This window comes from Gymnoscopelus microlampas, assembly GCF_963454915.1.
Source record: "Gymnoscopelus microlampas genome assembly, chromosome: 18".
Taxonomy (NCBI): domain Eukaryota; kingdom Metazoa; phylum Chordata; class Actinopteri; order Myctophiformes; family Myctophidae; genus Gymnoscopelus; species Gymnoscopelus microlampas.
The window spans coordinates 19898114-19918821 of NC_139955.1; the positions used below are offsets into that span (position 1 = coordinate 19898114).

Below are 20708 nucleotides of genomic sequence, written 5' to 3' on the forward strand. Positions count from 1 at the left end.
CTGTATTTCCCCTCTGCTCAGCTCAAGTCATTCTAGTAAAAAAAGGTCCATAAAGTTCGGCCTGATAATCACTTTCATGTGTGTACCTGCTGGCGGCAGGCAGTGGGTCTATAAAGTGCATTAGACTACAAGCTTTTACAACTCTATAAGTGATACATACAGTCAGCAACATCAGCTTGAAGTACAGAGACAAGCCACAGAAACATGTGTGGTGGAAGAAGTACTTTACTGAAGTAAACAAAGCAATACCACAATGCAGAAACACTCTTTTACATGTAAAAGTCCCGTCTCCTGTATTCCACATTTTACTTGAGTAAAGTACAAAAGTAACTTGCCATCACAGTATACTTACAGTACCAAAGTAGAAGATCTAAAATAGCTGATCTACAATACATAATAATATCCACAACACATCGCAATGCGTTTGTGAGTGAGCTAAAGTATAAAGTAAGGCGGTAAAAAGGGGTAAATAAATACCTTTCCTTTAAAATACTTCTGGGGTCATTTAAACATCTACACTGGCTTTTATGGATCCGCCCCTTCAGCCAAAAGTACACCTTGCATATGTCACTGATCACATGACCTCAATCAATTATCCAGTTCTAGGCAACATAGAAGGGGGGGGGGCTTTTTTCTTATTTCCACACAACAGCTCTAAGGTGTATTAAAGACATAGTTCAATGTTGAAAATGAGTGGTATTCCCCTTTAAGTTGCATGGTTCAATATTTTAATCAGAAACGCCCCCTCTTATTGAAACCCATTGTAACTTCAAACTCCATTTTAACCATGTTAGACTCATCTAAACACACATCCTTGGTTCTGGTGACCAAGAACTTCTTTTTGTTGTATATAAAATAAATGAAAAAAGTAATTGAAAGAACATGGCCCCCTCACGCATTACAAGAATATTATCAGTTATCACGTGTTTTCAATGAAGTTTGAAGTTACAATGGGTTTATATAGGAGGGGGACGTTACTGACAAAATTAATATCAATCAAGCAACTTAAAAAACTGTCTGTGCCTGGTGCACACAAAAGCCAGAGCAGACGTTAAAATGACCCTAGAAGTGTAAATAAAGTGAAATAGGGCAGTGTGTTTCTGCAGGTATACACCACCACACTACTCCAGTGGCTGACAACTGCTGGTATAGAGGGAAATGATGGGTTAAAAATGTATATATAATAAAGGAAATAATGTAAATCTGCAAAGTAACTAGTAACTAAAGCTGTCAAATAATAGTGGAGTAACATATCTGCCTCGGAGGTAGAAGTATAAAGTATTTAAAAAATGGAAAGGCAAAAATGTTACTTATGTACAGTACTTGAGTATGTACAGTAGTTCAGTTACTTTCCACCACCGCATGAGGGTCTGGGGGTTCAAACGGAGCCAGTTAAAGGAATGCAAGGAGGGTCAGTCAGAAGTTGACCTGCTGCATTGGTCATGCCATGTCTAACCACATCATTACACCCAGGACCTGCAGCTTTCACATTCTATTTGTTTTTGGTGTCACTGTGGAACAATGTTGGACTGTGTGTAAGGTACCACTCCCAGTGACACATTTTGTGTTTGCAGCCATGTCAATACAAAGGTAATAGATAGGTCTCCTGAGATGCTGTTTTATTTTTTAACCCATTCAATCCGGGAACGCATCCGTGTCATTTTAGATTTGAGCTGTAACCATTATTTTAGTGCCACGCTTTGAGCTTGTAAATCTGCTATTTTCTGCAAATCTTTGAATACATTTTTTTTTTTTTAAACAACAGTTTTAACTCAAATCTTTGCTTTTGGGGGGTCCCTGGAACAACATATTTTGATGGGGTCGGCAGCCAAATACATATTATTTTGGGGGTCCTTGACATGAAAAAGTTTGAGAACCACTGATAATATAGCAACATAAGTTGTTAGGATTTAGAAGACATTGCACACATTTTCACGATTTTGCAAAAATAGCAGATCTACAAGCTCATAGCGCGGCACGAGTGCCGCTCTATGAGCTTGTATATCTGCTATTTTTTAAATGACACAGATGCGTTACAGGTCTTAATGGATTAATATAAGAATACACTGCCAGAGATATTCGGTGTCAATTATTGCCATGGTTGAGCAATCTCAAAACACCTCATCTCTACACCCCATCTATTTGCCTTGAATGAAGATAAATGAGATTCACTTTCTGGAATAATAAGCAACGCTCTGCATCAACATTTGGCTTTTCTACCTCTCCAAAGCAGCTATAACAAAAGACCAAAGGATCTTTATTTATATTCCGCCAAAGTGCATAATCATTGTGTCTCGGGTGTTTCACAACCAGAAGAACCCCATAGGAAGTCAACATTGTTCCCCTTCATGGGAGTTCTGACAGTGACAGTGAATCCTGACAACCATGGATAGTGTTGACAGAGAGAGAGAGAGAGAGAGAGAGAGAGAGAGAGAGAGAGAGAGAGAGAGAGAGAGAGAGAGAGAGATGTTGAAATTTCTCCTATAATATAAAACAAGTTACAGTGTGTGTGTGTGTGTGTGTGTGTGTGTGTGTGTGTGTGTGTGTGTGTGTGTGTGTGTGTGTGTGTGTGTGTGTGTGTGTGTGTGTGTGGAGGGGGGGGGGGGGTCAGAGATAGACAGCTGCAGTCATAAGGTGGGAGTCAGAATAAACCACAACTGGGCGCACTTTGCAGCATTCAAACTGCTGCAATCCAGTGGTGGAAAGAGTGTTCACATCTTTTACTTAAGAAAAGTATCAATACGGCAATGTAGAAATACTTTGTTACAAGTAAAAGTCAAAATGTACTTAAGGTACCAAAAGTAAAAGTATTCATTATGCAGAATAAGTTTTCAAATGTGTAAAATGTCTAAATTATTTTTTGAAAATAGCAGATCTACAAGCTCACAATGGGTCGCGATGCCACGAATTGTGAGCTTGTAGATCTACTATTTTCAAATGACCGAAATGTATATAGGGCTGAAGTGGTTAACTTATGTTTTGTAATAGCAATCAAAATCTACAGTAACTAGTAAACTGTAAACAGTTTCAAATAATTGCAGTGCAGTAAAAGTACAATTTGCCTCTGATATGTAGTGGAGTTCAGTAGAAGTATAAGTACTGAAAATTGTAAATACTCCAAGACCTCAAAATTGTACTTAAGTACAGTACTTGAGTAAATGTACTTAGTTACTTTACACCACTGGTCATAAGGTGGGAGTCAGAATAAACCACAACTGGGCTCACTTTGCAAACTATAGAGCGTTCAAACTGCTACAATCAACACTGTAACTATACTGAACAACACGAGCAATCACAGCCAGCGCGTGCAACACACATAATGATAATATTCACAATTCATAGTTTGCATGCAGAAACACGCACGCACTCGTGCACCAATATCTGAATATACGAAAAAGCAAACAGTGACTCACATTTAGTTTTGCTGCCCTGGTCCATTTGGTCTGTCACTGTAGCTGAGCTCATCCAAAGACCGCCGTGAAGATCAGGGCAGCTCCATGTGTGTGTGTGTGTGTGTGTGTGTGTGTGTGTGTGTGTGTGTGTGTGTGTGTGTGTGTCACAGTATGCGCGTGTGTGTCACAACAATGTGTGTGAGTGTGCGTGTGTGTTTGAATGTGTGTGTGACACAGCCACGGACCGGTTGATACATTTCACATCCAAAAAGTTTAGGAACCTTACAATCTGCAGCCAGGCGGTCCAGCGCTGCTGGGTCCTAAAGCCTGTTTTGTATATACACCCAGTCTTGAGAATTGGGACAAATCATGTCCGACCAAAACATTTCAAATAATTATTTATTAACACACTCATTTAAAAAAAAGAGTACGTTTGTTGAAAATATCTTAAAGGATTTATATATATATGAATTACATAAGATTTATACAATATTTTGTACTGGTTTCCTTTTTTAATTTTACATCTATTGCACTCTGCAATGCTTAGCCAGTAAAATTAAGTTCCCTCACATCTATATGCGATTACAATTACATCCTGCACATAATTCTACATTCATTCAAACTCTGGCAGGGGAAGGAGTTTGGGAGTGGGACATAAGTGGGAGTCTAATGATCATTACATCCTGATGTGAAAGAATATATTTCTAAAGAAGAACAATAAAGGTTATGTATAGCCTATGGACAATCAAAATCAGTTGGAATTATTTCATTTTGATGTGTTAAACATCAATGTAATTAAACTAATGTTGATATGGCACACTGAGTGACTATCAAGAAAATGAGGGTAGGCTCCTATACCCTTCAACTGCACTATAAATAAATGTAAAATATTTGTTATCGAGTAGACCATATCAGTCTGTGTAATTGAGTTGCTAAGGAACAGCTTAGGTCAAGTTTATCTGTAAGCTACTGATATTCACAAACACTGTCAGCTACTGATACACACAAACACTGCAACAGGAAATAAACTTGGACCCATTTAGGATGTTTACGTTGTCAAGTGTGTAGTGAGGATATTGTCAAGACAGACAGTCTTATTGCCAGGACATTTCTTAGGACAATGAACACGACCAGGCATTTCTTACTTGTTTGCACAAAGGACTTTGTGAATCATTTTGTATACAAATGAAAAAGAAGAGACTTTAATTGTTTATTTTAAGTTTATTTTTTGTGGCAAAATCAAAATAATCATATTCAAAAGAAAGTCTCCAAAGCCCCTGTATTGTCAATGAGTTTTATCTGAGTGAATACAATCTTCGCTACAAAATTATTGGATAATCGTTCAAACAGGGACAGCTGTGGAACACATATGGCTACTGGTTTGACTGAGAGTAAAAAAGAACCTCAGAAATACTAAACCATAACTCTGTTGTAATTACATAATTGGGAAATGTGGAATAGTGTGTGTGTGTGTGTGTGTGTGTGTGTGTGTGTGTGTGTGTGTGTGTGTGTGTCTGTGTGTGTGTGTGCGTGCGTGCGTGCGTGCGTGCGTGCGTGCGTGCGTGTGTGTGAGAGTGTGGTGCAAGGCACCATACTGTAGCACCAGACTGATTGATTATAGGGCTGTCTTGGCTGAAAGTCGTGGTTTCAACACCACTCACCTAACCTGCTTCTTAGGTGTTTTACTGCCATCCGTTTGCTAAACATCAAAACACTTAAAAGTTTTGCAAGATTAGCACTTCTGTTAATTATGCGTTGGAGGCCTAATAGTTGTAAGGAAGCTTACCAGAGCCAGCGGCTGACAGCTTCATCAGCATCTGACTCAACACTGTCCCAATAGTGGTTTGATTAATATCTGATAACACAACATTTCAATATAATGAAATGCCAGTAATACGCATCTCTTCAATAATGGCTCTGGGGGTCTTTCGGTAGCCCCCCAAAAGGTTGATTATTTATTTATTTTGTCTACTGGTGTCATCGCTCATATTACACAGATACTGCTGTTGCACTAGAGAACTTGCGGCAAGGATCATATAAACGTAATACAGCCACATATGTGCATGTGTGTGTGTGTGTGTGTGTGTGTGTGTGTGTGTGTGTGTGTGTGTGTGTGGTAATTGCTATTTAGTCTATTCCAATGCACATTCTTTTAGGTTATCACACAGGAAACAGTATCTCTAGGTGTCTGTCTGACCAGAATTTCACATGTAAATGAATTTGCTGAACTGTACATATCTGCAATTTCTCCTTTGGTTTCTTCCCCCCCCCCCCTCTTGGTCAATTCAGGTCACGTGCACAATTGAAAATGTTTGTCCATCTCAAATTGCTTGTTTTTATTGTGTCCCACTCATCAACGTAAACTGCAGGATGCACACAGTATTTTATGTCAGATAGAACAAAAAGCAGTGGTGCGTGTACATTTTATATGCATCAATGGATTCTTATAGAACAAAAACAAAGTGACATCCACTCATTTCTCCACCTATTCAGTCACTCTGCTAAAGTGTCATAAATAATGATTTATCTACATTCTATTCATTCAGATTGCTGGTGGTGCTGCACACTCAAAACCGAAAGTTCATAACAATGATAGTATAAGGCAAAGCCAGAATTCTCCTCATGGTGCACAGTGAAATCCTGAGTGTTAAATTAACAACGTAAGCCCTATTTTATACGACTTTGTATGACAGTGTCGCATGACAATAGTGAAAATAACTGACCTACAAGCGAACAATGTGTTGCAATGCATTGTGAGCTAGTAGATCTGCTATTTGAGATGTTTTTGAGAGGAAGAGTTTTGCCAAAAAATAGTGACACCGGGTTGGAGGTGGTTAAAACTCAGGATTTTGCTGTGTATTAGTACTGCTGTGGTTACAGAGGGCCACCACTAGAGGGCCTATTCCTCCTCCATCCCTAATAAAAGCATTATATGACACTCTTGCACCTGTCAAACCTTTGTATTACAGTCTATTGCTCTCATGTGAGTCCAGTTGTTACTCAGCGGTGGCTTCTAGGGACTGAACTACAGGGTGGAGGAGTACGAGAGCCAGTGTGGGACAGTGTGTCTGTCCACGTCTGTCCTCAGGTCTTCCCTCTGTGTGTGTGTGTGTGTGTGTGTGTGTGTGTGTGTGTGTGTGTGTGTGTGTGTGTGTGTGTGTGTGTGTGTGTGTGTGTGTGTGTGTGTGTGTGTGTGTGTGGATTTGGTTCATGTGAGGAGAACTAGAACAGGTTGTCAGCCATGGCAGTGAAACTATGTGGAATTAACTCTCTCTCTCTCTCTCTCTCTCTCTCTCTCTCTCTCTCTCTTCCACGGGTCAGTTGTGTCTTTCGTTCGCTTATCAATTTATGGCAGTCTTTCCAAAATCTTCTGTGCACGGTTAAAAGAGTCGAGCCTGTTTCTTCAGCTCGTTCCGTTTCCACAGTGCCAGCCGGTCGAAGTCTTCCACAGTCATCCCGAACACCCGCACAAAGTCCTCTGGAGACAGGTGACGCTGGAAGACACACAGGGACAGGCAAATGACAGTGTTAGTCCTTCATGTCTGTCCACTTGGCCCGGTCAAATTATTATTCCTCTCATGTTGCTAAAATCCATTGTTGTAGAGCGGTGTTTCTCAAACATTTTCACACCAAGAGCCCCCCAAATTGATACGTATTAAACCGCAGACCCTCCATTTGAAGGATTTGGTGCCAGGGACCCCCATAAGAGATGTTATTAAAGCGACAACTTGCAATGATGAGGTCTATGGGAGTTGGGAAGATAAATACTCACTCTACGTCGCAGTTGAGAAGAGAATTATTGAAAATCTAGGACTATATAGGGTTTAAGTGGTTAAATTGTTCCTCATTTTGCTGGTGACCGCTCTTGTGATTATACACAACAACAGTCTGTGTCCATAATTATCTGGGCTTGTAGGACGTCAGAGCTCAAAGAGGAATGAATCCCTGGGCTGTTTATTTTCCTGTACAGGTTAAAAACTACAGAAGGGTAAAAACATGGCATTATAGTACATTGTGATGTAAGCAACACAGCTGCAGCTAATACAATTAATAATGAGTGTGTTAGATTTAGGTGTGCCAATGAGAAATAATCAACAGTATCGTCAATGTTTGCATAATGGTACACCTAAGTCTGGAAAGAATGCAAGCACAACTAATAAGTAGTAATCTATTTTCCGGGTTCAAGGTTCAGAAGAATTCAATGAATGCAAAAGGATGCCAGCAGTCACAGAAGTGTCCTTCAGGTACTTTTATGCCCGTGCCTATCTACAAAAAAATAGTATATCTGAACTTCCGTGAGTGTTGGCAGCCTGCCATGTTTGTATCCTTCTTTAACCTGTTCACGAAAACAACATTTCTCACAACATCCATCACAGTTTGGTATGGTAATCTGACCTGTCACTCACAACACAAACTGGAGCACATTATAAACAGATTCCGAAATCATATTGAATTCCTCCTCAGTTGAATTCCTCTACATCCAACAGACCAACATCATCGTCTCTCACCCCTGTCATGCGTCCCACCTTCTATTACAGCTGATGGCCTCAGGGTGGCGCTACAGGTCATGACCCTCCAATCAAGCGTGTAACTTGTTGTCTCAATGCATTTATGGTGATAACTGTACTTTGTTTTTGTTTTATGAGGTTTGCATACATTGTGTTAACCTGACTCCGCCAGATGGAAGAAGCTTGCGTCACATTTGTTTCACAGGCTACTTCCATCTGGGACCTCGGTAGCTCAATCGATGAAGGGGCGGTCCCTTTTTTTCTCAAACTACTTGGCAGGTGATTGGATGATCCCGCCCCTAGCAGCCGCTGATTGGTTCGCACACGCAGCGATGTGGGCAGCTCTACTCTCTGAGCGAGTCCAGATGGAGGCCGTATTGTGAAGTCAATACCGCCCTCATCTAGCGGAGTCAGGTTAACATTGTGTTGCTCTGAATGTTCAGCTTGTGTTATGTCTGTCTATGTTACCATAGACAGACAACCAGGCTGTACCGAAACTGAATTCCACCGGCCTTGGCTGTGACAAAATAAACTATCTCTATCTATTTCATGACACCAACTGTATCAAATGTGCCTCTGACTCACCACTGTTTGCTTAATAGCCTTCTGTCTCAATTGTTGAAGAGACCCTGTATATTAATCTGACGGACGACATTAGATCAAACACAGTGAGATCTGAGAGTGACATCTATCTATAATTGGAGGTACATAATACCTGGTAGACCTACAGTATGTGGTAGACACTGAATGTATTGCATCTGTACATGTTCACCCACAATGTCAACAGCTGAATAACTGACCTCCAGTCTGGCTCTGTCTGCGTCTCTGGGGAGTCTATTCCGCCCTCTAGTGGTGACAATGAGCGCCTCATATGGGTAAATCTGCAAGTAAATATGATTAAGGTGGCAGCTGCACAAAAGTTAATTGCACACAAAGTTAACAGTAATAAATAATGCATATCTTTAAAGAATTACTTTTTGTCTCCAAAAAATCTTACCGTATATTCCGCTGGAGGAAGAGAGAGAGCGAGAGAGAGAGAGAGAGAGAGAGAGAGAGAGAGAGAGAGAGAGTATCATTAATGTGGAAAACTTTTAATCCCTTCTATACTTCATTGTCGTACGATGGGGTCATGTGCCGAAAATAGCCAATCGCATTGCGACGTGTTGAGGGCTTGTTGATCTGCTGTTTTGGGCACTAGGCTTTTAGTTAAATTTTTTTAAATTATAACTACCTCTGCTTCCCCAGTTCACCTCACTGCCAGTGTCATACGGGTACGTCTGGTAGCAATCTGCACTCTGAGGCTGCATGGAAACAGAGACACAGAGATACATGAGGCTACATGAGGGACAGATTCAGGAATGACAAAACCCACATTGGATAAATGTATTCTTTTTTCTCTTCTTGTTTCTGTGCAGTGTCAAGTGTCAAGTGTATTAACCCATTAAGACCTGAGGCTGATTCTAAAAATGTCTTCTAAATCCTAACTCATAGGAGTCGAGAAAATATTCTAGGTGGCGATGATTATGCTTTATGTACATGATATCATGGGGAGAAATAACACTCATATCAGCGGTACAGTAGTTCTGCCTCGAGCACAGGGCAGAGATCATAGTTATACTGTAGCTGCTTCAAGGACAAACTGCACCATAATAAGATGGCTGTACCAAAACAATAGCTATTAGGCCTAGTGGAGACATCTAGGGTGGCTCTTACAAGCTGTCAAATATCATAATGTATTGTAGAAGTATTATAAGTGATGGTAAAATATAAAGGTTAGATATAAGCAGCCATATAATTTGTTCCTCAATGTCAAGGACCCCCAAAATGATATGTATTTGGCCACCATCTCAAAATATTTAGTTCCAGGGACCCCCAGAAGCAAAGATTTGAGTTAAAAATGTTTGTTTTAAAAGAGTAATATATTCAAACATGAAATTATGGGAGCCAAGACATGGATTATCATTCATGAGACTGGCCAATCAGAGAGTGCAGTTCAAACTCTACGTTCTATGAGGTAGACTTGGCTCATTAGCCTGCATGCTATAAATATCCCAGCAGTCCCATCTGTCTCTCACCCTCTGGATGCCGTTGCGTCCATACCCAGGTAAGGAGCCTGACTTACACACATAGTCTGTAAAAATGATTAGCACAAAAAAAAAAAAAAACAGGGTCAGGGTCTTATTTTTGTAGGAAACACATCAGCACCATGGTGAGCTCTTCAGTTACTTAATTAATCAAAACTTCCTAATGGTTTTAGCAACCCAGGATGAAATATTATTCATGGCCAGAAGAGGGCACTAGCAGCTAGCCAGTAGAAAAGTTCTTTGGTATTCTGACCAAGAAGTGAGCACAGGGGTACCATTTCTTTATGTTTTTAGCCTATTTTTAACACATTCAAGTCTCATGTGGAAAACGACAACAACAACAACATCTAATTGAATTCATTATATTGAATTGTGTGCAGGGGTTCGATATGAACAACTTACTGTACCTTATATAGTAAATGCTTGAAGTTATTGTGTTGAATAAATATGATTTCATTTCAACATTTACTTTTCTCAGTGTGGAGTGTCCCCAGCCCCCCAATCCACCAGCAACACCCTTAAGATTTTATGAATTACTTACATGAAATAATATAAAACTTACCACTTTCAGAACTGTACCGAGGAGCTGTGAACACAAAGGAACCACAGTTACAGTATAGTTTGTGTTTCACAGAACTGCTTCCCCCCTGCACTGAGTTTAATTCCAGGTTTTAATTCCAAGCCACCTCATTTACAGATAACCATTGACTTATCTGATTGTAACAAAACCATTACCTTCTTTGGCTTAACTGTTTGTAACAAAATAGATTTAAACATAGATGGCCGGTTTAAATTATTCTTTGGCAAATAACTTTCTCTATAGCCTAATTCATTATGCTTCAATTCTTATATTCAAACAAGCAAGATGCTCGTCTTCCAAACGGTTGTCATTACAAAGGTTTCACATCTTTGGTTTCTATCCAGTCCATTAAGTTTACACCAGCCAATTAACTTGGGAATGAAGGCATTGTTCACCCTAAAGTTACAAATAGCCTATATACTTTTTTTTTTCATACAACAGATACTTTTTTTTCCAGTTTAAGCTCTTGATCTTGTTTAAGTTCTATATAAATATTACATGATGTCATATAGCCTAGCTCAGTTGGTGTTCACTTTTGTGTGAGCAAGAGAAAAAACAAACAACAGTCATCCAATATCTGCCGAACCCGCGAGATCCATGGCGCAAGATCCATGGCAACGTTTATACACCCGAGGATGAGGTGCTGCCCGAGATGCCCGCTGTGGACTTACAGGCTCACATCTTGACGCATTGCGCAGTTGCAGATCTGCTTTTTTGGCCAATAATTCTCTTTTCAACTGCGACACAAAGTGGGTATCTTCCCAAAAATCCCATAGACCACATCATTGCAGGTTGTCATTTTAACTTTTATGTTGTACTGTGAGATGTACTTTTTCCAATACAGCATTTTTTTAAAACGCCCAACACTATACATGTTGGGGGTTACAACTAAGTTGTCAAAAAGATCTGGTATGATGCAGGTATACCAGTATTTCTATATTTGGAGAAGTGGACAATCAATATCCTGGGATCTGATCAGCATTTAACTAGTTAACAAACCAAATGGAAGAAGAGAAGCAGTCTGGGTAGTGGGTACCCATCATGCCCTGGGAGGAGCCCAACATCAAAGAAGCAATGAGGCAGAGAAAGACAAGATGAGAGGGGTGAGGAGCACACGCATCCACACACCCATAGCCACACAAACACACACATGCACCCAGGCACCCACACCCACCCACGCACGCACGCACGCACACGCACAGACTCACACACACACACAGACTCATACACCACACAAATATGGCCCCACCCATGCACACGCACACACACAACGCAGGCGCTGGAATGGAAAATGACGTGGGGGGGGGGCATTAATAGTGGGCGTGGCCAGGCGGTGATGTCGCGAAGTTCACAGTCAGTTTTGGTTTAGCTCCGAAGAGGACTTCTCCGTGTTTAATAACTGTAAGCACTTTAATGTGTTGTAAGATGACAATTGTAAGTTGCTCTGGATAGACCAGATTGAAAATATAAATATTTCTATTTAAGGGAAATTCAAGCTTACATTTAGGGCCTACTCTTTTTACCCACTTACAGTATGTCCCTCGTCTCAGCGACTATTTTGGCATAATGCCTAGCACCTGTGTTATCGGACAGCAGCATATTGAGCGTGCATGGTGCGATACAGCAGAATACATACTGTAGTTATATCAGTTCAAGATGTCGTGGTAAAATGATTTACCTATGGCCATGAAACTTTCCAGAACTTTATTTTTAGTTGCCACTAAGGTAGTCAGCTGGAGGAAGTCCTTATCCTAGTGCTGTGTCCCCTGATAAGCTCCTTCCTCACAAGAAAGTGCAAATATTGGAGTTGCTGCAGCCATCTCGCCTCTCGCTCTGATCCACAGCATGTCGCTTTAGCAGCTGGACATGAATAGATATCTGTCCATTGTATGAAAGCATAAGTGTATCCAACTTTTCTTGCGGCTGTCCGCGATCGATGGGGATTTATTCCAGTTGTTCACGCCATTAGTAATTAAGTTTTCCTCTCCGCATTTTGCTAAGTTGATCACGTTGCAGGATTCGGCAAAACCTGCTTTCTGTGTTTATACTGTTGTTGTGTGAGACACACAAAGTCAAGGCTCTGAGGGCATGCCAGACATACAGTACAAATACACAAAATCTATTCATTCTGTAAATATCCTTAAGCTACCTCGTGTTAAATCTTGCAGCCAGAGCCCAGAGGGCATCCGATCATAGATGTGTGTATTAGGCTAGCCAGCCTGTCTGGCCGCCATTTGATCACGGCTTCAGTGAAGCAACAGAACGCTCTGTGATAGCAGGCAGTACACATACACAACCACGCACACGCACACACGCACGCACGCACGCACGCACGCACGCACGCACGCACGCACGCACGCACGCACGCACGGGCACGCACACACACACACACACACACACACACACACACACACACACACACACACACACACACACACACACACACACACACACACACACACACACACGCGCACACACACACACACACACACACACACACACACATACACACAATACAGTTTCGTTCAGGAGTTCTCTCCTCCCATCTTTAATGAGAGGTGTTACTATTCATAAATAAACTAGGTTGTGGGACGCCAGCTGTGAGAACAGGAGGGGAGGGTGAGTGACATCATGAGGAACAAGCAGTATGACACCAGCTGCTTTATGGTGGAGAGGAGAGGAGAGGAGAGGAGAGGAGAGGAGAGGAGAGGAGAGGAGAGGAGAGGAGAGGAGAGGAGAGGAGAGGAGAGGAGAGACATAGCATGAGGCATGTGACCAATGATTTCACTTTTGCCCAGGTACTAGGTACTGTAGTCTTAAGTCTTAACTCTGTGACAGCAGTGCAATATTGGGATTAAGTGCGCGCGCACTGATTGCAATCAAATTCCATCCAATTCCAACACAACGCAATTACATGGTGGCCTACCACAAGAAACATTCATTGTTTTTGCAATCAAATGTCTTTGTCATGTTTTAATTGGTGGACGAACAACAAGGATGTGTCTCAAATGCTAGATGGGCCCACACTTTCACTTTTCCACAGCAGAAAAAGATTTCTGTTGTTTGCGCCAATCTATCATCTAAATAGCAATGTGCCAGGGGGGGGGCTCAGCTGTTTCCAGCTGCTTGAAAAGTTTAAAGTGGATATGATCATACGTCGGCCAAAAGATGGCCAACCACATCTGCTTCTGTCTCATCAAAGCATCTTCGACAGCTGTTAAGCCTGATTTATATTTAGTTGTGTGAAGACGCTCCGAATGGTTCAATTAATGTAACGCAACAAAAACACACCCATGACTAATTCAGAGACTTAATGCAACCCCTTTGTGCCGTGCGCCAGGGTTTGTTCCCAGATAATGCATCGTTAGAGTTTTTAGATCGCCCATTTCCAGTGTGCGACACGATGCACAACCAAGTATAAACGAGGCATTATGAAGCTCCTGTTTCAATAACACCTGATGCCTTCAGCAGCCTTGACCTGCTGACCCCTCCTGCCAACACCCCCCGCCCACTGCCCCTCCCCCTGACCGATTGACTGACTGACCGACTGACTGACAGCAGATATATTGAGCCTCATAAAAAATAAGCCTTGTGGCACAACATACTATAATAATAATCACATTGCAGCACTTTGAGATTTTCCCAAATGTTAAGTGCATTATAAATAGAATCCATTATTATTATTATTATTACAAATGCAACAGAGAGGGAATAGACACAACACCACCATGTGTGTGTACATGGCGAACGCATGCAATTGCACACAAAGACACAGATGTACATGGATAGATAAACACAGAAAGTGACGGATAGATACTGTAGATAGAGCGATATAGCACGTGCATGAGAGAGAGAGAGAGAGAGAGAGAGAGAGAGAGAGAGGTGAATCCTTACATCCGTTAACAGTGTTGTTGTAGCCTGTCGTGTTGAGAGTTTCCTTGCTCCCACTGCGAGAATTGCTGCGAGAATTCCTCGCACTGCCCCAGGGGTCGTTGTCATAGGAACCAGATCTGGCTTTCATCTCCTCCTTTAGGATCATCCTTCCGATGCCACTCCCGATCTGAGAGAGAGAGAGAGAGAGAGAGAGAGAGAAAGTGGAGAGTGAGGGATGGGGGAGGTGAAAGTGACATCGCATCGGCAAAAACATTGAATTAATGTGCAGTAGCGAAAATTAACGCAGCATGGAGAGAAACACAAAACACAGCTCGAAAGCAGGAAATTAAATGAAATGAATGACACTGATGCATCGCCAATACTGGAGAAAGCATATCATCTACGGGTCTGAGGAGCAGAGTGGTAAAGATGGTGGAGAAAACGGAGTGCAGAATAATGAGCCTCGTACTCTTTGAAGGCTGTGACTCCAACTCTCTTCATCTCCTCCTGTGGAGAACCTCCTTCTCGGCACACGGTAAACTGAGATGGAAGTTAGAGAGAGAGAGAGAGAAAAAGAGGGAGGGAGAGAGACAGCTGAGACAGCTCAAAGATGTTTCAGCTCATCCATTATATACTGTATATTATTTGAACTTTTCACATTTTGTGAATTCATAATCTCAGATATACCGTCCTGCCATTCCTTCATATCTGGCCAAAACTGACATCATCAGTATGACGTCATCGACATGACATCAGAGATCCACAGGCCAGCCACACCGTTATGTGTTTATCTTATATACACATTGGCTTAAGGGAGGACTGGCCGGCAGGCATGCAGACCACGTCGCCACGCTCATTTCACTATGACTCAGCCATAACCATATAAGGAGTTCCCAATGTAGCGACGCCCAAATATAGAGTGTGTTGTCTAACCTCAACGTGTCGCAATGGCATCAGGCGCAAACAAATCAGTCAGCTCCATATGAGCACAAAAGGAGGCATGCCCCTATATGGGCATATACTGATGACATCAGAGATCTCCATATGGGCATATTGGTCGGATCGGCAGTGCGACGTAGGTGTGAGGGCCGCGCAGTGGCCCGAACTCTAGATGTATACTGTAGTGTAGAACCTTTTTAAGATTCATAACAGAAGCCATTTTTTATAAAGAAAATAAATTAAAGAAAAAAAGAGTACAAATAACTACATAAAATGCTTCCGTATAGAACCTTTTAAGGGCCAAATATAATATTTCTTTCAGTTTCATAAAGTGTATACCCAATTTGGATGAGATTGTGACTGTGGGTTCTGTGTATTTGAGAAGAGTGGAAGACGGTACCTTTGGGTGAGCTGCAGTAGTAGTCAGTCTCTGACTGTGCGTAAGGCTCAGGGGAGTAGGTGGAGAATCTGGAAGATCTCAGGATGTCCTCGCTGGTCCTGCTTTTTGTGGCTTGATCCACATGATAGTCTGGGGAGAGATGGGAGGCAGGTTACGAGAAAGGGTCAACATCGACCTCCACATCGACAGAACCATCTGAACTGCCGTTTTCCGCATAATCTGTGCGGGTGCAGTGAACTGTAGTGTGCTGAGGGGATAAAGGACGTTAATGACCATCGTAAATGCAATACGGCGAGAAAGAACAACCACAATATACGGTTATTTTCCTCACCGGAGTCGGTCGGACAAGATCAATTATGGTAAAGTAAGTGTACAGTAGTTACACGTTAGAGACCAGGTCAAACTGACTGAGTTTTATGAGTGGCATGAAAGGGCCACTTTGAGCAGTCGATGACAGTGACATGCAGAGTAATGTCAGATACATCGCTCTTCACCCCGTTAGTCATTAGCCACACCTAAACCAATCCAAGGTCCATTGAATTCCTATAAACATGATGCATGACACCGATGAACGACGTTCTCATTGCTGACTGCACAACAAGCCTCTACACACGCACGAGCACACACATGCACGCACCCACGCGCAGACGCACGCGTGCGAGCACCCACACACATAAGTTCGGAGACAGAACCAGACGACCGATTGAGACTTCCTGAAAGACTTCACTTGACTTCCTGAAAGAGTTTTCAAAGCCATAGATTGGCTGATGTATACATTTGATTATGGATACACCATGACAAATGAAGATCCATACATATATGTACATACCATACATGCATGTACTTAGCACAGTACATAACATACACTACAGTTATGGACAGACAGACAGAAACACATAACAATGAGACAGCGATAGGTGGGGAATACTTACAGGGTGGTAAGTTCACCGAGGGTAAGGTGAAGCAGAAGGTGGAGGGAATTGAATAAAAGTGATTGGATGCAATAAGGAAAGAGGTGAAAAGATAAAGGGAAACATTATTGGAGCATAACACAGAGGAAGAGAGGAGTGTGTTAGTATAGTATGTGCTTTGCTACCCATAACGCACAAAGAGGACATGGTTTCACTTCATACACAACAGCCAAGACAAGAGACAAGAGGTTTATTTTCTCATAGTTTGGGTAAAGGTTGTGTACAGGTAGCAAAAGTGTCAGCTGAATAGTACATTACAGGCCATTGGTATGCAGATCAGCACGCCTTATTATGACTCTATTGTTTGTTCATTTTTATATTAATCATCTTTAGCACTGAGGCAAGAGAGTGTAATTTCTTAATAGCCGCGTAAGTACCAGGAGGATCAATATGACTGATGTGGACGTGTGCGGCTGAATGCCAATAACCTCATAACGCAGATGTTTAAAGACTTGCCATGTGGCTGGAGACTTGTTATCTCTGGTCAGATCTCACCAGTTCAAATCACATTAATTCATTTTCCGACCTCAACACAAGTAAATCATGGGCTGATACGCACATGCAGATGCATACATTCGTATTGGACTTTGACTCAGCTTACTAAACCGTACCTGCCATCACTTACCACACAAAATATGAAATAATAATAATAATACTTGTGTATGTTCTTTATGTATTCAAATTAAGGTGCGTCTGCTTCCAGGGGCCAGTGATGTACCACTAACATCTATGCTCTATTGAAAGGTCATAATGTTTACAACACAGGTTAACATACTGTACAGTGACACACACCTAGAAACTCTCACTCTCACACACACACACACACACACACACACACACACACACACACACACACACACACACACACGTGTGCGCGCACGGCCGCGCGCGCTCCAACACAAGCCCACGAATACATGCAGGACTGTAGGATAAGATGCACTATCCTCTCTTCCAATGAGTGCAAACCTCTTCTTTATATCTGATCTGACCTCCACGTTTCATTGGATTTGAAGCTTCTAGTGAATAGCGACAAGGGATAGCTAATTCATTATGCTAAGGGACACTATGGGTTGCACAATTTAGCATTACATTGTAATGTCTTTTTGCATATAATCTTGTGATAATTACAAAATAAGAACTGTCTATCTATGATCTATCTATCTACAACAAAATCCACCCATTAAAGAAATTACCCTTCCTCCTCTTATCTTCCCTTTTTGCAAGCTCAAATCTCCCCTGACTCTCCTAAAGCCTAATGTATTGTACATCGTACGATGGTGGTGCTTGCCAAAAACACTATTAATTAACCCATTAAAACCGGTAAAGCATCTGTGTCATTTTAGATTTTAGCGTTTGCTATTCAAAAATAGCAAATTGAGTACAAAGGACCCCAATGGAAACAAGCCATAGTGCTTTCTTGGGTGTAAAATCCTCTTAACCGACCGTGTACTGAAATGTACTTCCCTGTGCTTTTCTTTGCAAACTGTTAATAAAGTATTCAATCAATCAATCAGCAGACATATACGAGCTCACAGCGCGTCACTTCATTAAGAATCTTGAAAGTGTGAGAACTACTGATTTAGAAGGCATTTATAGAATCGGCCTCAGGTCTTAATGGGTTAAACGTAATCCTTCAAAACTTTACAAAGCCTCTTCCTTCTATCATGGTATCTATCTGTCTGCCAGGGGCTGCTGCAGAGCCAAAAGGCACAATAAGTACACATTGTGCAGCGACTTTCACAGACTCCATAAGAAATCCATAACATAAAGTTTCTGACATAACGTCCTGTATATTAATGAGCGAGAGCCTGACAGGCAATGGAAACTATATACACACGTGTGCTACCGTATGCACGCACGTGCGTGCACGTGCAATGCACACGTGAGCATGCACACAATCGTACAGATTCTACTATTTTGGATCTAAATGCACACATTTTTGCATTTACGCACACATTTATATTCCGTGTACTGTACATTTATGTTAATTTTACACTTTTTACCTCTCACCTGCTCACACTTGGAGTCTGATGATAATTCTCTGTGGGATTATATCTGTATCAATGTGGGCTTATATCTGTATCAATCTATGGTTCCAGTAAAAATGGATCTGTCCATGTTTACACTAATTAGAATCAAACTGCAGTGTTGAACCGTTGTTATAGTTTTGTGGTTTTGTCAATGAGAGCTTAATCTAGGCTGATGCTCGCTGACGATTATACATCACTACTTATCAACTACTCTACTCAACGAGGCCATCGACAGGTCACCATCAACATCTATCAAATACTGAAACACAGTACGACTACACTGACGAAGAACAGGCAGGCTAAGGCGGGGCTAACCCACTGTACCAGTTCTCTTATAGATGGGAGGCTTCCTGTAGATGTTGGGGTCCCCTGAGGCTGAGGAGAGACAGAGGAGATGGAGAGGTGAATAATGGAGGAGTTGAGGGGAAAAAAAGTAGGGGCGAGGGAGAGGAAGAGGAGGGAGGGACTACCGTACTGTGAGGGGAAGAATAAAGGGGAAGGTAAAGAGAAGGTGTGAGGGTAAAGCCTGAATCATACTTAGTTGTGTGCCGGGGTCGTGCACCAAAAATAGCTTGTATTGGTTGTGCGACACGGCGCGCAACCAAGTATAAATCAAGCACTAGAATGCTAGAGAAATCATGCATGGGAAATCAAGAGTAAACATTTCCACCCTCCCAAAATAACATCAACAGAACAACTTGAATGATTTGACTCATGGTTGATGACTCGTAATCTATGGGCTCGGGAGGATGAAGGCTGAAGGGTCCTACCTGGTACATGAAAGTGTTTGGGGGGCTGGTATGTGGTCGGGGTACTCGATCGCCCCTCTTGGCCGTAATACGGTGAGCTCCTGCCACTCTCAGAGCCTGCAGCCAGCCCCAGCCAATCACAGCAAAAGAAAGATGAGCATGAAGGAGAGCCTGGTTACAAGTCCCACCCACTCACATGAAAAATCTCAACAGCAAATCTTACCCCCAAATTAGGCAGTGAAACTTTAAAAAAAGACTATTCCACTTGTGTAATGACAGAAAACAATGTCTCATAAATGGTAAATATTACAGTGTCACTACACATGTGTAAGAGTTGAGTGAAATGGCATTATATCGAAGCATAATGATGGCCAAACAGGACAAACTGGAGTGAAAAGCTTTTCTACTGGAAACCAGTAAAGACCACACAAAGATCACTCTTGGTAATGAATACTAATAGGCTACATCTTTTATTACCACTGAAATTACATTGCCACTATGGTTGTTACAAATACATCAATGGTCATTAAATGGAATGGATGTGAACGAGAGTTGGATTAATGTAACCTTCATGTTCTACTCTTGGTTTGAGAGACCAAATTTCTACCGCTCTTCCAACATGGAATCCCCTGCTTGGTCAGGGGAGATATTGCGCGCATGAGCTTCAGGCATTACTACTTCCTACCCGACACCAGCGTCTACATTTTTCAATGGAAGAGTAGCGAGACGACCTCCAACCACTGCAGATACTCCACCCAACACATTGGTTGAAATAACATTTTATTCATTAAAATACGTTTTGTAGAGTTATCAGCAATACAGAATATCAACAACGAGTCGTGTTAGTAATTCAGTGAGGTCATTGTACATTTGTATGTTGATAAGTATGGAACTCAGATAAAACTCTACACCGTGTCATTATGGGCTGAGTGGGTCAGATTACTGCCCTCAAACTGGAGGCCATTGAGTGATTGTTTGATTTGATCTGATGCTCAGAGAGAGGCCCAGAGCTGAAGTGGTGAGCAGGACTCACCAGGGTAACCAAAGTGCTGCGGGGAGCGAGGCATGATTGGAGACATGCCGTGGCGGCTGTACGTGGGCGAGTCGATGTAACCCGGGCTGGAGCACCGTCTCTGCTTCATGTCCAGGCTGTCATAGTCCTACAGAAACAAAGACAACAGT

General features: G+C 41.9%; 2 protein-coding genes across 3 annotated transcripts in view; both read right to left on the reverse strand.

Annotated features, from left to right (window-relative positions):
• Nucleotides 1-3569, reverse strand: part of afap1l1a (actin filament associated protein 1-like 1a) — a 45710-nt gene extending 42141 nt beyond the window's left edge. The window contains exon 1 of one of the 2 annotated variants that reach the window (XM_084085898.1): nucleotides 3414-3569. In XM_084085898.1, the coding sequence (XP_083942024.1) occupies nucleotides 3414-3465 (52 nt within the window). In that variant the 5' untranslated portion in view covers nucleotides 3466-3569. The remainder of the gene's footprint in view (nucleotides 1-3413) is intronic. The other variant, XM_084085899.1, reaches the window with a different exon arrangement.
• A 1062-nt stretch (nucleotides 3570-4631) lies between these two features.
• Nucleotides 4632-20708, reverse strand: part of ablim3 (actin binding LIM protein family, member 3) — a 69445-nt gene continuing 53368 nt past the window's right edge. The window contains exons 12-22 of the mRNA XM_084042139.1: nucleotides 20560-20686; nucleotides 19548-19643; nucleotides 15777-15905; nucleotides 14907-14977; nucleotides 14459-14624; nucleotides 10547-10570; nucleotides 9976-10031; nucleotides 9132-9201; nucleotides 8898-8908; nucleotides 8701-8781; nucleotides 4632-6886 (exon numbers count right to left, since the gene is read on the reverse strand). Coding sequence (XP_083898265.1) covers nucleotides 6773-6886; nucleotides 8701-8781; nucleotides 8898-8908; nucleotides 9132-9201; nucleotides 9976-10031; nucleotides 10547-10570; nucleotides 14459-14624; nucleotides 14907-14977; nucleotides 15777-15905; nucleotides 19548-19643; nucleotides 20560-20686 — 945 coding nt within the window. The 3' untranslated portion in view covers nucleotides 4632-6772. The remainder of the gene's footprint in view (nucleotides 6887-8700; nucleotides 8782-8897; nucleotides 8909-9131; nucleotides 9202-9975; nucleotides 10032-10546; nucleotides 10571-14458; nucleotides 14625-14906; nucleotides 14978-15776; nucleotides 15906-19547; nucleotides 19644-20559; nucleotides 20687-20708) is intronic.